Below are 16,297 nucleotides of genomic sequence, written 5' to 3'. Positions count from 1 at the left end.
AGTACCAAGAGGATGGTGTCTGGATTAATTGCAAACAGCAGACGATCCTCTGTGTATAATGAAAACCTAGAGTCAGCATCATCCAGCCATGCACCTATAATTTGAGATCTCATCTGAATATTTTTCACCAGGGGCTTCACATCCAATGTAAATTGAAGTGGCAAAGGAGGAAAGTTGTAATTGCTGCATCTCCCTATTAAAAAAGTTTAACAAGTCAAGTTCATTCCTGCTGATTTTTAGTTAGTTGGGTCTTAGCTAACTGAGTGAGGAAGATAAATCAAGCTACTTGCAGATTTTCCTAATGGTGCAAAGTTTGGCACCCTGAGGACTGTGGAAATGTCTATTACTACACTTGTAAAGAAGAGAAGTGGAACAAGACTGTGGGTGGCTGGATCCATATGAGTGATTTATTACTCCTGAATCCACTTAGTCATTTCCGGATAAGCACTTAAGTGCCAAAAGTTTATGGTCATTTTCAGTTTAAGAAAAACACAGGGTACATCTTAACATATGAAACAAATATATTATCTAGAGAAATTGGCATTTTTTTCTGAGCTGACCAGCAAACTTTAAAATTTGAGCTTATAGATGCAAAAGAACATTTAACTCTATCTAAATATGTCTACTTTTGATTTTCTGAGGTCCTTTCAATTCTAATTTTTTCATAGAAAAAAATACGGATATTCTGTGAAACTATCTTGGGATTTGGGATCTGATGACAAATAAATTAAAAATTTAGTGGCTTTTCAGGAATATAATTTTTAATGTTAAATTTACCTTTTCAGTGGCAGTTTTCCTCTGTCTTCTTGAAGTGCTACTTTCTAGATAGCTTAATTTTTGTTCAAACACAAATTAGAATCAATTTTCTGGGGAAAAATAATCAGTATAGCTTCTGTTCTCCACAACAAAGAAAATACATTTGTAGACATATTCTGGAAATTTAAATCCCCGAATGCTCTTTTGAGCAAGTCCAAGGAGATTTGAAGACTGACATTTTGTACTTTGCTATCCCCGAGAGGCGAATGTACGATCATCTTTACTGAGGTTTGTTTCCGTCCCTGCTGAATTAATATGCATTTTCGTTAACTAATCTTGAAACAACAGGAATAAAGTTTATCCAGGTCTTTTATACCTCAGAGAACAAAACAAATACTACAAATCTTTAGAGAGAGAGGATATACAAAAGGGCTTGAGGTGAATATTTCAAAGCAAATACTCTTTAAATGATGTGCAAATTATTTCAGCTCTTGAGCAAGATTTATGAAAGGGGATTAGCCCACTGAAATAAGAACCAAGTTTAAACTGTTGGGTTTCAAAGTCAAAGATGAAAAGTGGTTACAAGAAAAGGATGGAGACAGGCAACAATAATTTAGAGGATGAATTTGTCTCAGTTTTTCCCTAAACTGACTCACCTTAAATTGTCACCAACTGTTATTCTTAACTGCAGTAAAAAAAATTGCATTTCTCCTCTAATTTTCTTCTTCTTTTTTCCTAATCTTTAGAACCTGTGAAGTTCCTCTGATTTTTCTATAAAGTTGAGAGTATAATAATTAAGAAATGATACTGGAATTTATATTTCAGCAACAAGGTCTCTACTTGCCAGGTAAAAAATATATACTCCCAAACTGTGTTGAACAATTAAAACTATTCAAGCTGGAAAGGGTAACTTCTAAGAGTTTTGAGTCAGAGAATTTTTTAATTCACAAGTCACATCTATAATAACACAACACAGATGTTCTAATATTTCAACGTGCTCTTCAAGTAATAGTTAAGAGCTTCTTGTAAGACTTAAGAAAATAATCACTTTTATGTAATTGTAAAGATTAAGTGAGCTCACTGCTTCTTATGATTCCATAATGACCTGCAGTTCTGGAAGGTAAAGGAAATTTTAATGGCCCCACTCATATATGATTAATATCTAATGCTTCTTGACTAAAATTCTGGATTTTGTTCAATAAAAATGAGTTAAGCAAAAATTCTATGGGTCTTCAGCCAAACCCTTCTGTGGAAATCAGTTATGGTTATGCCCGATTTAAAAAAAAAAAAGGCATGAAACCTCAGTAACAAACCCAGGTACCTACTAGGAAAAAAAAAGATTAATTATTCTTATGTAAGCTGTCTTAAAGTAAGAAAGCTAAATAAGTGAAGTGAATCTAGGCACTACTAAAATTTTAAGGCAACTCTTGCAGATCTGTCTCATTACTGTCCAACACATTTTTAAAAGACTGGACATTTTAGGGGCAAATTTGTGAGAAAGATTCTTACTGAGAAAAGAATGATCATTTGCCCATTTTGGTTTCCATTTCCTATAATTAAAAAAAGGTAGACATGAAAAAAAATGAGGTTTTATTTCACAAATAATCATTATCAGTTCTTCCCAGTAAGTGAAGTATCACCCTACTAAGAGGATTAATCAGACTTTATTTTGAATCTTTCCTCTATTTTTTGATAACTAAATTGTGGACCTACTTTTGTTTTCTTTGTAATTTTTCAAAACAGCTTGACTGAAGTGCAGCCTGGTGGGCCTTGATTGTTTTGGCAGGTGCAGCAAATAAACTTAGTCTATGAGTAAAACAGCTACGTTGCTGCTCATCCAGAATTTTAACATCTAACCTGAAAGGCCAATGGGAAATGAATTCAAGTACTCAAGAACAACATAAAAATAAAGAAATTTAAGCAATCAAATACTATTATTCTTGCCTTTGGAGAAGGGAAATAACAAAAAGAGGCTACATGTGAGATTATATGTTCCCAAAAGAAGAGTCAAATGGAAGATAAGGGATAAGTAGAATTTCAAATGGATTTTGCACATTGAGCTCTCCAGGAAATTAATGGATAATTTCCAGGGAATTGCTTGGAGGTTTGGTTTCTTGTCTGTCTGTTTTGGTGAGGGTAGTTTAGGCTCAGAATCATTTTTTGATATTGTTGCTGTTCTTTGGCTGGGACTGTTGACTTTTTGATACGGGAGTTCAGAGTTTCTGACTTAGGTGTGGCACAGGCAAAAGTTATAAGGCAGCGTAAGTCTTGGTTCTTTCTCCTTTAGTCCGTAATCATGGGTTGAAAGGGATTGATGAGATTAAATAGCCACCATTCAAAATCATGCATTGTCATAGCATGGCCAATATAATAACCATATGCAGGGTTATTTTACACAAAGGCCAACAAGATAGCTCTTTTATATGAGTAGGTCTTTTGTCAAAGTCCCAAAGGCCACCCTCTGGCTCTGGACTTTGAAAAACCTCTTTAAAGAAGTTATTTATGTCATATGGTAATGTTTTTTTCAAACTTTAATGTGCATAGGAATCACCTGTTAAAATGCAGATTCAGTTCAGTAGGTTTGGGGTTGGGCTGGAGAGGCCATATTTCCTAACAAGCTCCTAGGTGATATTGTCATTGTTGGTCCATGGATTATGTGTAGAGTAACAAGAATCTAGTAGGCTCTTGAAAGAATGAGATTCTGCTTAGCTCCTTGGCATCCTGATGGTTGTTTTCCAAACCACAGAGGCAATGGGTATTTGGGAGCTGCCAAGACTTACAATATATGTCAGGAAAACCTATCAATATCACGTCAGAAATCTCTGGAATCTTTCTTCTTCACCTATTCCTACTGCCTAGTTTGGGCCTGCAGCATATGGTACTTAGTCTACTCTAATAGTCTCTGAATTCATCTCCTTACCTCTGATCTCTCACTCTGTGCTACCTATCTCTGCCATTCTCCACATTCTCCCCAAAATTATTACTCTAAAAATCAAATCTGTTCATGTCTCTTGCCTGCTTCGAAGTCTTTCACTAGGCTCCCATTATTTATAGTGGAAAGTCCTAATTTTTTAGCATTCCGTGCGAGACCCTTTGCCAGTGGTTCACTCTTCACTTCCAACCTGATCTCCAGTTGTTGCCCCAATGTTTTGCACATTCCAGCCTCACCAATCTACTGTGCTCTTCAAATATTTTATGCTCTACTGTTCTTTCCTTCCTGTACGAAAGTCTATCCATGCTCTTCTCTGTTATTCCTTGTTTCTCCATCTGAAAAACTGCTAGAGTTCCACAGCAGCATTAAACTCCATAAACCTTTTATTCTCCTTCATAGGTATGTTCTCTTCCCTGGCTCTCTTCTGCCAGCTCCTACCTATGTGTGTCCAGGGATCACTTCCAAATATATTACCTGCACTCAAATCTTTGTCTCAGGGACTGCTTCTGCAGGAACCCAAACCGAAACATCCATCAACAGGACAGTGCCTCACAGTTCAGCGCCTCACAGTGAAGCCTTTCCCTTCATTCCTCATGCATAAAATTTGTAAGGGTTTCTTCAAGGTTCCCCTCTCATGCTCTCGGTCACTTGTTTCCTCACCCACTCAGACATTTATTAGTTGGTGCAAAAGTAAACGAGGTTTAAAAAATGGCAAAACTGCAATTACTTTTGAGCCAAGCTAATAATTCCGAACACCCCTAGGTTTCAGACTCTGTTCTGAGTGATGGGGATAGGGAGGGGTAATTAGCAGAAGGTCTTGGCTTATACCTCCAGGCGCTTACACTCTAATGGAATAGAGTGGTCCTGGTTTAAGCTAATGACTGAAGCTTGGTCAGCTAGGATTACTCCCCAAAACTCAGATATCACAATATCACAATCCTTTTGATACAATGAACATGGTGGGCATCCCTTGCCAGCTGATCAATACACTATAGTTTGGTGAGAGCAGACTTTCAGTGGTTTTCAGTTTACTCCTTATAAGTGGCTCAATATCCATGTGATTTGTATAATATGTATACTTTAGTCAACAAAAGCCATCTTTTTATCACCAGATGCTTCATGACACTGGCTTGATTCTAATATGTATTATTCAAAACATTAAATTTAAATAAAATCTTTCTTTGCTTTTAAGTGAATTTACATAACTCTCTGTCAAAATTCTACTCTTGTATTATTTTACTATTTTCTATAAGAATGGAAATGGCAACAGACACTTGACAAACTTTAATCTCTAGAGATTGCCATCATATCAGGCTCACACTCAGGAACGGCAGAACTGAGCATTTATTCCCCATGACACTGAGGATCCCTTCAGAAAACAAAAGGTAAAAGGATATGTGTTAACCGGAGTCAATAAAATAATGAAGATATTAAGCAATTAAGCCTTTATTAAGAAACGCACAAAAAATTGTGCATTTGTTTATTCTGCAGTTTGGCAACTGTTTAAACAGTTGCAAAAGTATATTCTTGCTATATTTCTAAATTGGTAGATTTATAGCAAACAAACAAAAATCATGATTATTTTACTCAGAATTTAGCCAGCTGGAAATCATTTTATATCATAATATATAATCTAAAAGTTATTTGATATAGCTTAGATCCACTATATACATTTTCTCTAGATCAGATACATATATTGTCTTTTTAGATAATCAAAATTTCTATTTATAGTATTTTATAATTATATAAAATATATATTATATTTATCTGGAAACTCAATTTCAGGAAACTTAAACCTGTCAAAGTCATATGGCTGTATATCTTGGAGTTAAGAACTGTACTCAAATTTTCTGATTCTCAGACTCAAATTTCTTACACAGTCTCATACAATCTTTTGAACAGGGTTCTGAGGGCTAACGCTTTTATAACTTTTGTGTTAAACTGGATTTTTACAAATAAGCGGACACTATTCTGTCTTCTAAAAATAATCAAAATTACTGTAATTATTTATTACATATTACAGTTTCTTTTTCTTTTATTGCCTCCAGTAGAACCTTGAAAATTCCAAGTCAGAGCCCACAGAAGAGCCTCAAGAATAGCTATGAATCACAGTGACTCTTTCAAATAAAATGGGGTGTTAGAATGGACGATGGGAATATTGGGAAGTATGATCTGGGCTGAGTCCTAAAGGATGTTAGCTTTGTAAAGAGATAACCCTGATTTCAAGGTAAAAGTCAGCATGTAGCAGTGTGCATCAGGTATTATAGGCACTATTTACCTGGAACATAAATTATGGGTCATGGAGTGATGAAAAAAAAACTGGAGAAGGGGCACAGATCATAATGAGCTTTCTATACAGAAACTTAGACTCTAATTCCAAGAGCAATAATTCCAATGCAGTCATTAGAAATTGTTCTTAATCTGGCCAGGCTCAGTGGCTCACGCCTGTAATCCCAGCACTTTGGAAGGCCGAGGCGGGTGGATCATGAGGTCAGGAGGTTGGTACCAGCCTGGCCGACATAGTGAAATCCTGTCTCTACTAAAAAATACAAAAATTAGCCAGGCGTGGTGTGGCACGCGCCTGTAGTCCTAGCTACTCGGGAGGCTGAGGCAGGAGAATCGCTTGAACTTGGGAGGCTGAGGTTGTAGTGGGCCAAGACCACGCCATTGCACTCCAGCCTGTGTGACAGAGTGAAACTCCTTCTCAAAAAAAAGTAATTGTTCTTAATCTTTGACTTCAATTTTGGAGAAGACCTTATCTGATGGCAAAATCCCAGTTCTATATTTTCTACCTGGTTATGGCATTTCCTATCTTGTTCTCTACCTTTTTAGGCCAATTAATTTTGTATACAAATAGGGTATATTTATTTACATTAGGCAAATTGGGTAGCAGGAATAACTGATTTCGGGTACTACTTAAATAACCAAAGAAAGATGAACTGGCAGATTGCTTTAGGTTTCCCAAGTCATCCGTGAGCCATTTCTTGAAGAAAGTAAGAATCCTAATGTTATAGATCTCACTTTATTAAAGTGTGACGAAAACATCTGGTATTTTTGGGTCCCTCTAATACTTTTGGGTGAAAGCAATACCTGATTTTGCTTACATTAGTGAGGGCTATACTATGAGTAATAAGAAACTTATTTTACAAGAAAATCTCAAAGATTCTATGTGTTAACAATGGAGTTTTTTTATTTGTTTTTTGGGTTTTTTTTTCCCCCAAGCATGTTATTAGGCCTATTTGGGACATCCAAATAAATCCATCAAAAAGCAAATTACTTTTTTAGAATTTTGAAGGAAAGTAGCATAAGTTACCATACTTCAGAAACAAAAAGGAATTGACCAAATAAATCCTGTATACAGAAAGAGGTGATCATTTGCATTCAAAATAATGTTTTGCTCTGCACAGGGATTCACTGTACAAACGCCTTAAATGCTTAAATGTCATCTTTAGCAAAAATTCTTTAAATCTGCTGTGACAACAATGAATGATGATTATATGCCTAACTTTATAAGAAAACATTAATATACACCCATTTTAAAGTCATGGAATAAACAAAAGGACACTTTGTGAGGATACCAAAGACCTTTTTTTTTCTTTTGTTTACAATCACAGTAGTGTATTAATGCCAAGAAAATATTGCTTGAGAGTTAGAGCAAAGAGCCCTCTGGATTTGCCCTATTATTGAAAGCAAGATGCCATTTGACCTAATGAAATCAGAAATTGATTAAATGCAGTTCATCTAAGGGGAAATATGGTCATGGTGTTATTGCTAGGGTCAGAAGGAAGATAGGGTGATCTAGTGCTTGAGCACTGAGAGGGTTAGATGGACTTTCAGAGTAGCTGATGCTACGAGATACATGACAATGGACGTCCACAGGTCAGAGGGCGAGATCAGCCCCTTAGATGGGAAAGAAGAGATTAATCAGGACATTCTTTGCTCAGCTCATAACGAAGTCCTCTTATCAAATGATTCATTGAAAATTGAATGTTTTGAATAAAGTGCAATCTATGGGTCCCAGAAAAAGTAGGTACTGCTGCTTGGGAACATATGTCAAAACAACGGTTAGAGTCACACAGGGCCATGGTGAAGCCTGGGACCTTCATGCATAATACTATTCTGATAAATTAATGTGGATGCTTGACTATCAAGTGTGTCTAATTTTTACTCCTTTCCTTTCATGATGTTTACATCTTGCAGCTTTAACAACATAAATTTCATTTATAATTTTTCAATTTTTTTCTTTACCAACTGAAATATTTTGAAATAAGTAACTCTCTTAACCTGTGAAAAACTGAAAAGATAAGTGACACTCAACTATTCTTTAGATATTGTCTGTCTTATAAGTATAGTAATATGAAGTGATGTGTTTTCACACTTTAGCTCAATAGTTTATTTTTCTCAAGAGGGTTCTGAATAAAACTGGTAACACAGTGGCACTAGTTATTTTGAAAAAAATTAAATAAAATTAAAAAGTGAGTGACCCTCTCACCCAAATCAGAAAACTTTGTCCTCTTGATAATATAATAACCCATGATATTCTACACAAATATTGTGACTTTTTTGTTGTTTCCAGGAAAGAGCTCTTCCATTTCTTCGGAACTAGATATGGTTTATCCGTGCAATTTTAATATTGTTTTCATTTTCTTGGCAGATGGCTTGTTCATCTTATTATTTTCATACATTGGCAGGATTAGACTGTTTTATACAAAATTCTTAATAAGAAAAAACTTTAAAATACGTATTTATATGAGCCTCCAGAACGGGCTTCACAGTATGTGTTTTAACAATTGATAATTACATATTTATCCAAGAAACTCATGTGACTTTTTAATTTTGGATAATAATAAATATCTTACAAGTTTTCTTAATTACATAGTTCCCAGAAAGGTCTCAATGGTCACAGGAAAAAAATATATTGGTTTTGGAGGAAAAATAGGAAAACAATCAGTTATCAATGTTTCCTGTAAAGAGGTCTTAATGTAACTTATATTCAGAAAATTTTATCTTTCTTTGAAAGGTTCAAGTCATAATTAGAAAATATGTATATTCTTTTACTGAATTAGGCACACGGACATACCTAATTTTGTGTGGGTATGTGTGTTTACTTCAGTTTTTAATTGGAGAACTTTTCAAACATACAAAAAAAATGAAACAATAGGATCATGATCACTTGCCTATGCACCACCTAGATTCATCAAATGTTTATATTTGGGACAATTCCAGACTTAATCTGTCATTACACATACTTTTTACAAAGAACATCTGTCTTGCTAAGGACTCACTTCCCATTAATGCTACAAAAACTGCCTAGCCAGTCCTCAATTCTCTCCTTTTTCTATGATTTCTTCTGGCTTGGAGGCTTTAAATTCCCTCCCTGCCACTACTGGGGACTTTCAGCGCTCACCAGAATCCTAGCAAAAGCCATTCTGAGTCTCCTAATTGCTTTGGTGAAGCCAGTACAGAAGTGGGGATCTAGACCAGAAACTAGATCGAAAACAATGCCACTGGGAAGTCTTAGCTCTCAGGACCAGAGGTGCAGCAAATTCAGAATGAGTTGTTCCCTAGAAACAACATTCTAAGTGACTGCAGAAGGTCCAAGTGTGCTTTTGTGGCTTGGTACATGGTTTCCTTGTGAAAATGTACCAGGTCTAAGCAACCAATTTACAACTGGACTTTGAGAACATAGCCTACTTATAGTTGTAGAAGACCAGTATTATAATTATTTATATTAGTATAAAAAATTACTGTTTTCTCTATCAAACTTGTTTGCATCACTTGGCATGGTCATGATACTTTGCAGGCAAATTTTTTAAACAAAGACAAGGTAAAAGTCTGTAGCATTTTAATTTTTATTGTGTAACTCTCTCAATTCAAGTTTTTTATTTCTTTCTGTTGTCTTATTGCACACATCATTAAGGGGATATGGAATTGGGAAACGTGCATTTAAATACATATACCCTAATTATTAGAAACATATTACATACACCCTTATTGCACACGCCATTAAGAGAATGTAGATTTGGGAAATCCACATCCAAATGCATTTAGGATTTCACCCAGAACACATTTGTTTTTTATGATAACTTAATCAAGAGACAGCTAAAGGAAAACCCATTTTGACTTTAGTCTTGTAACTCATGTTCATTTCAGGGTGCTTATTTATAATACTAAAGTGTCAGTTTTATATTCAAGTTATCCAAGGTCTCCACGCTCATGGATTTTACAGTTTAGCAATTGATAGGTATGAGATATATTACTACTAAAGCATAACCTACATACAAAAGTTATTTTTTAAAAGTTGAAAGCACGGATGAGTGAAATCAAGAATTTTAGTTGTATACCCTTAGCTGTATTTCTTCATGAAAAAGAATTAATGTGTGTATGAATGAATAAACTAGAGCTTTGTGTAAAGGAGTAGCGAGATGGCTAATGCTGAATCCTTCCCATCAACTTGAACTTCTGAATGGCATGCTCTTCTGGGTTTAGGAGAATCAAGAGTGTTTCTTGGCTCCTTTCTACTGTTTCCTGGTGTGTTGCTCCCAAGAACGCCCTACCTGCTCCTTTCACGTGGGAGTTGCCAGGGGAAAGACCAGCTGCTCATACTTAGATTTTTTGCAGCTATGACTCGCATATCCAATTCTGGCACCCTCTTTCTACCTTTCATACACTCAGGGAGCAGGATGGCAAGCTTATATGCCCTGTTCCAGTCTTTCATCAACCACCACCAGGCTCAAGCCCTGTCTCAGTGCTATCTGCTTGGGGACATGGAGGATAATAATAAAAGCGCCTACTTGCTGAGTGCCTGCTGTGAGCTAACTATTTACATATCTAATTTCAAATTCCCACACGATCCTTTAAGGACAGTATTAGACCCATTTTTATAGATGTGGAAAGTAAAGCTCAGAAAAGTTAAGAAACCTCGCCAAGGTTATCTGATGCAAGATTTATTATATTTGGGCCTTCCCCCTCTTTGCTGTCAGCGGAAGACAATTCTCTTTCCTCAGAGAAATATGTTCACATCTTCTTTGATTGACTCTCCACTTTCCATAACAGCCCTCCCTGGAGAGCTGCTCTCCTACTCTCATCCCAGGCTGGTGTCCTGAGTTTCCCACAGTGATTTGGCCCTTGCATTAAATTTTCTGGCTTCTTGTCTGTTAGACTCAACTGATATCTTAAAATATCTGATTAGTTCTTAATAGTGTTGGCAGGTTAGAATCCTATCTTTTAAAAGGAAAAGTATATGTAAACATAACTTTCTGAATTCACTCATTGAGAGAACATATTTTTCCCATGTTATATAGACAAACTGGACAATGAAATGACCACCTGTTAGCTGCTAATGATGTTCACACGCCTTTTAAAAAAGTAATTCTGGCTTTATCTGTCTACAATCTTGGCGGCAAAACTTATGGGAACATCAAGGGCACAGGAAGCCAAAGGCAGAAAACTGACAACAAAGTTTGTGCTTAGACTACTAATAAGGAAGAGGATACTGTTGAGTCTCTGATTCTATATAATTATTTAATCTCCAAAGGGTGACATAAAAGCGAATGCAAGTTTTAAGAAACCTAAGTTTGGGTGTTCAAATCTAGGACTGAGATCAGAGGGGTTTCACACAGGGTATTTCCTACTTGAAAAAATATATTTTACAAAGCATCAAATATAAAATATGTCAATCACTATTTCAAATGCATGGTCTAATTTGATATTGTGTGGGTGGGTCAATCATTATGCCTTTCAAATGAAAGTGAATACATACATATTGAATGAACTTAATTCAAAGTAATAGATGGACATTAACTGTGTCCTACATTGCAAAAAACATACTGGCCCTAAAAAAAAGGCTGACAACTATACATACTCACCAAGATACAGAAAAGAATCATTTTCTAAAATTAGAGCTAGTGTTAAAGATTAAATTATTATTTTAATAGTGAAATCAAAATTGAAAGAAAACACCCAGTTTTAATTATTTTTGCCAATAAGTTTTTGGGTCCTGATTCAAGTTTACTGATTTCTATGAATCTTATTTTTAACATAATATTTCTATCCAAATCTAAGTTTGATATAAACTAAGTTTACCTTTTACTTGTTCACTTTGTTATAGGGTAATGATTAAAAGTACAGGCTCTAAAATAAGACTGCTTGGGTTTGAAATAGGTCTCCATAACTTGTCTTTGTACAAATTACCTTAGTTCTTCATGCCTCAGTTTTCTTTTTTTTTTTTTTTTTTTGAGACAGAGTCTTGCTCTGTCACTCAGGCTGGAGTGCAGTGGTGCAATCTTAGCTCACTGCAACCTCCGCCTCCCGGGTTGAAGCAATTCTTGTGCCTCAGCCTCCCGAGTAGCTGGGATTACAGGTGCCCGCCACCACGCCTGGCTAATTTTTGTATTTTTAGTAGAGACAGGGTTTCACCATGTTGGCCAGGCTGGTCTTGAACTCCTGACCTCAGGCGATCCACCCACCTCAGCCTCCCAAAGTGCTTGGATTACAGGCATGAGCCACTACCCCTGGCCTCCCTTGTTTTTAAGCAGGATTGAGTTTAAGCTCAAAGTAGAAAAATAATTGTCTTTTCCAATTAAAAATAGATTCTAAAGAGAAGTAGTGAGTGTTCTATCTGTAAGATTTTTTTTTCAGCAGCATCTTAATACTTTTAAAGTGACTGTTACTCAATAGAGAATTCATTATTCTCAATGTTTCTCAAATATATTTTTGCAAACCTTTATTTTCTCCATAGCTCAGGTTTTAGAAACATCTTAAGTTCTCCTCCGAACCAGCAGTTATATCTAAGATTCCAGACCTACTAGTCATTGCATCACATATTCTTTTATATGTACTACAAAATGTCTATATGATTAACACTAAATATATACTCCCAACTGAATCCGAATTCTGAAATCTTACCTTACATCTCAAACCATAAGAAGTAAAAGAAGACAATGATCAGGAATGAAAGGAAAACATTCTTTAAATGAAATAACTCTAAACTGTACCATTATGGAAAAGTCTTTTGAAATGGCATTAACTCTCCACAAATACACCATGCATTTTCTAGACATTAACATTGATAATCTTAAACTCCAACTTAGCATAACTGGCTAAGTAAATGTATCTAGCAGTTGTTGAAAATTATGGCATGGGATTTTGCATAAAGAATTTCAAAAGGGTGCTTCTACTCTTAACTTCTCATGCAATTTCTAGATTTGTAGACTTCAGTAATTCAACTTTGGCAAATATGTTATCACATATAAATAGCTTCTCTCTTCCCTATCATATGTGTATGAGTGTTTACATGCATGTATGTGTATATACATATCTTTCTTAATGCATACATATATGTACGCATACAAATAATCATCTAGCACACGTATGTGTGTATGTGTGTATACATATGTATATGTAGACATATACCTATACATATATGTAGACATATACCTATACATATATATGTACACATATACCTATACATATATATGTACACATATACCTATACATATATGTACACATATACCTATACATGTACACACATACATATATGCACACACATACATATATGCACACACATACATATATGTACACATATACATATATGTACACATATACATATATGTACACATATACCTATAAATGTACACACATACATATATGCACACACATACATATATGCACACACATACATATATGCACACACATACATATATGTACACACATACATATATGTACACATATACATATACGTACACATATATACATATATATGTACACATATACATATATACATATGTACACATATACATATATACATACATATACATATGTACACATATACATATATACATACATATACATATGTACACATATACATATATGTACACATATACATATATGTACCCATATACATATATGTACACATATATACATATACATATATATGTACACATATACATATATATACATATGTACACATATATTCCATTAGTAGCTCTTCTCAACTTACTGAGTTCTCCTTAAATTCAAAAGTTTAGGATGTCAGTATACTGATATTTGGTCAGAGGGAAATACCAGGAAAAAAATGATGATTTGGAAGATTGGGGTCAGCCAGGTAGAAGCCCTCCCACAAAATACTATAATTTTTAAGACTTTGGGAAATAGGTTTTCTCTGGTTCCAAAGATGTCTACCTTTTCTGAGACAGAGACTTGCTTTCTTGTCAACCAGGCTGGAATGCTGTGGTGTGATTTCAGCTCACTGCAACCTCTGACTCCCTGGTTCAAGCAATTCTCCTGCCTCAACCTCCTGGGTAGCTGGGATTACAGGCACGTGCCACCACGCCCAGCTAACTTTTGTAGTTTTAGTAGAGATGGGGTTTCACCATGTTGACCAGGACGGTCTCGAGCTGCTGACCTCGTGATCCACCCACCTTGGACTCCCAAAGTGCTGGGATTACAGGCGTGAGCTACCTCACCCAGCCAGATGTCTACCTTTTCTTTCAGGAGGTTGAGACTCAAACCAACTCTGTGAGATATGTGTTGCATATTTTAATAACCCCTTTTCATTGAGGAAGAAGCAGTCTGGGGGATGGTTAAGAAAGATACTCAAGATCACTATGTAAGTAGTGAGACCATTCTTTTTACTCTAAATACAATTCTTAGAATATTAGAACTAGGTGTGACCTTGGAGAACATCTAATTCACATCTCATATTTTCTATCTGCCTCTCTGGAAAGCACGTTTCTAAATGTTTCTGGTGGTCTGAAGGTGTGGAAAGTGGCATAGCCTGTTGGCTTAAGTTAGACCACGCTGGTGGTCACTCATACCCTTTAATGTATGCAAATAAAATAGTCAGGATACCAGGGTTGGAGATGCTTGACATTTCCCACTCTCAAAATCAATCACTGATCTGAACACCATGGCTATTACTCAGAGATTCAGAGGTTTGCTGTAAGCAGAGACCATGACCTTGGAACAATTATTTCCTCAAAAGGCATTACCAACAATGATGTGAGCAAAGTGCCCAGACTGCCCTCCAGTGCACAAATCCCTGGCCAGGAAATGGCTACGAATCTTCCATGAGTATGACGAGTTTGGCTTAAATCTCATTTCAATGCATTTATATTTCATAAGCACTGCATTTAGACAAACTTAAAATGAGCAAGTCCAAGAAAATACTCACTTAAAGATTTTCTGTGCTCTGGTTTCTGTTCTTTTATATCACTGTCGTAGTGACTTAGCAATTCAGTGCTAGAGGATCTTTGGATTTTGAATAATTCCAGGTTTCTTGATGGACAACTTGAATCCTTTGGCTGGAAACAGCAAATAATTAGACTGAATAATTTTACTAGAAAGAAAGGATTCACCATATAGTTTTGTGTTCTATTTTGCTGTTTACAGGGAAATTTGAAGTAAGGTAATTATTTGAGGATGGGTCCTCTATGCTAAGCTCAATACTCTAATTATAGTTTATATATGTATATGATGGCACTTACTAAATGCTAAGCACTATTCATGCATTAGTTCAATTAATCATTACAACAATTCTATAGAGTGGGTAGTATTGTTATCCTTATTTTCCTCATTAAGAAAATGAGGCCAAAATAGGCAAGTAATTTGCCTAAGGCCACCCAGGTAACAAATGATAGAACTAGAATTCAAACTCCAGCAGTCTGGTCCCAGAGTCCATCCTCAATGGCAACACACTGTGTGTATGTATGTATGTGCACTCACACACATTCACACACACACCCCTTTAAGGGGAATATACTAATAATGGGAAAAAATAAATTTGTTATTTTACTTTTTAAAGTGTTAATCCCAAAATGATATAACGAAAGCTTGCAATTAAGTATCAAGAAAATCACACAGAAAATCTTTTACTATCGTGTTGTATTCCATATTAAGAATATTTCTTTCTCAAAATTTTGCAAATATTAGTGTCATAAAATTAAATGTTTGTTCTAGAGACTCAGCACGGAATGAGTGGTTTCAAATAAGTTCATTCTTAGAAAACATACTCTGAATGTTTGTTTTAGGATAATTTCATGAAGTTCTAGATATGTAATTTTCATAAGAAGAACAATCTAGCTTAGTTGGAAGAGTAATAAAAATCAGTACAAAGGGTTATTATTTATTGGTATTATAACAGTGAGTCTTAAATATGTTATTTATTTTCAGGAATATGTAGTATGGACTGCATAAACTGAAAGTGAAAAAAATCAGTAGTTATTAAGTGCTTGTATGCTTTTTACAGCCTCTAGTAAATGAATGTCCATGTTATTTCAGAAAAAAAGAAAGAATGCACTATATTTTTGAAAGAGAGAAATTAAATCCTGTCTGCTGAAAAGGTTTTTAGTAGATTCTATTTAAACAAAAGAACTTAGTATCTCTCAGTCCATAGAATCTATTTAAATGAGTGTGTGTGTGTGTGTGTGTGTCATGTGCCTGAGCAATAAGATTCAAATGACTACGTTTTAATTAATAAAGGTAACAGCCAAAACAAATACATACCAATCTGTCAATTGCATTTTTGATAGCGTGGAACCAATCCAATATGATGAAGTCAATATCTGACTGTAGAAGGAACTCATTTCCTGATACTGTTGTGATCTAAAA

General features: G+C 35.3%; 1 protein-coding gene across 6 annotated transcripts in view; it reads right to left on the bottom strand.

Annotated features, from left to right (window-relative positions):
* The window catches only part of ARHGAP15 (Rho GTPase activating protein 15), a 638,954-nt gene that overhangs the window by 311,236 nt on the left and 311,421 nt on the right, over window positions 1-16,297 (bottom strand). For all 6 annotated transcript variants that reach the window (XM_055261923.2, XM_055261924.2, XM_063631362.1 and 3 more), the window contains 2 exons: window positions 16,193-16,291; window positions 14,862-14,991 (listed from right to left, as the gene is read on the bottom strand). In XM_055261923.2, the coding sequence (XP_055117898.1) occupies window positions 14,862-14,991; window positions 16,193-16,291 (229 nt within the window). The remainder of the gene's footprint in view (window positions 1-14,861; window positions 14,992-16,192; window positions 16,292-16,297) is intronic.

The sequence above is a fragment of the Symphalangus syndactylus genome, chromosome 22 (assembly GCF_028878055.3).
Source record: "Symphalangus syndactylus isolate Jambi chromosome 22, NHGRI_mSymSyn1-v2.1_pri, whole genome shotgun sequence".
NCBI classification, from domain to species: domain Eukaryota; kingdom Metazoa; phylum Chordata; class Mammalia; order Primates; family Hylobatidae; genus Symphalangus; species Symphalangus syndactylus.
This window is presented reverse-complemented; position numbering and strand designations above follow the sequence as displayed.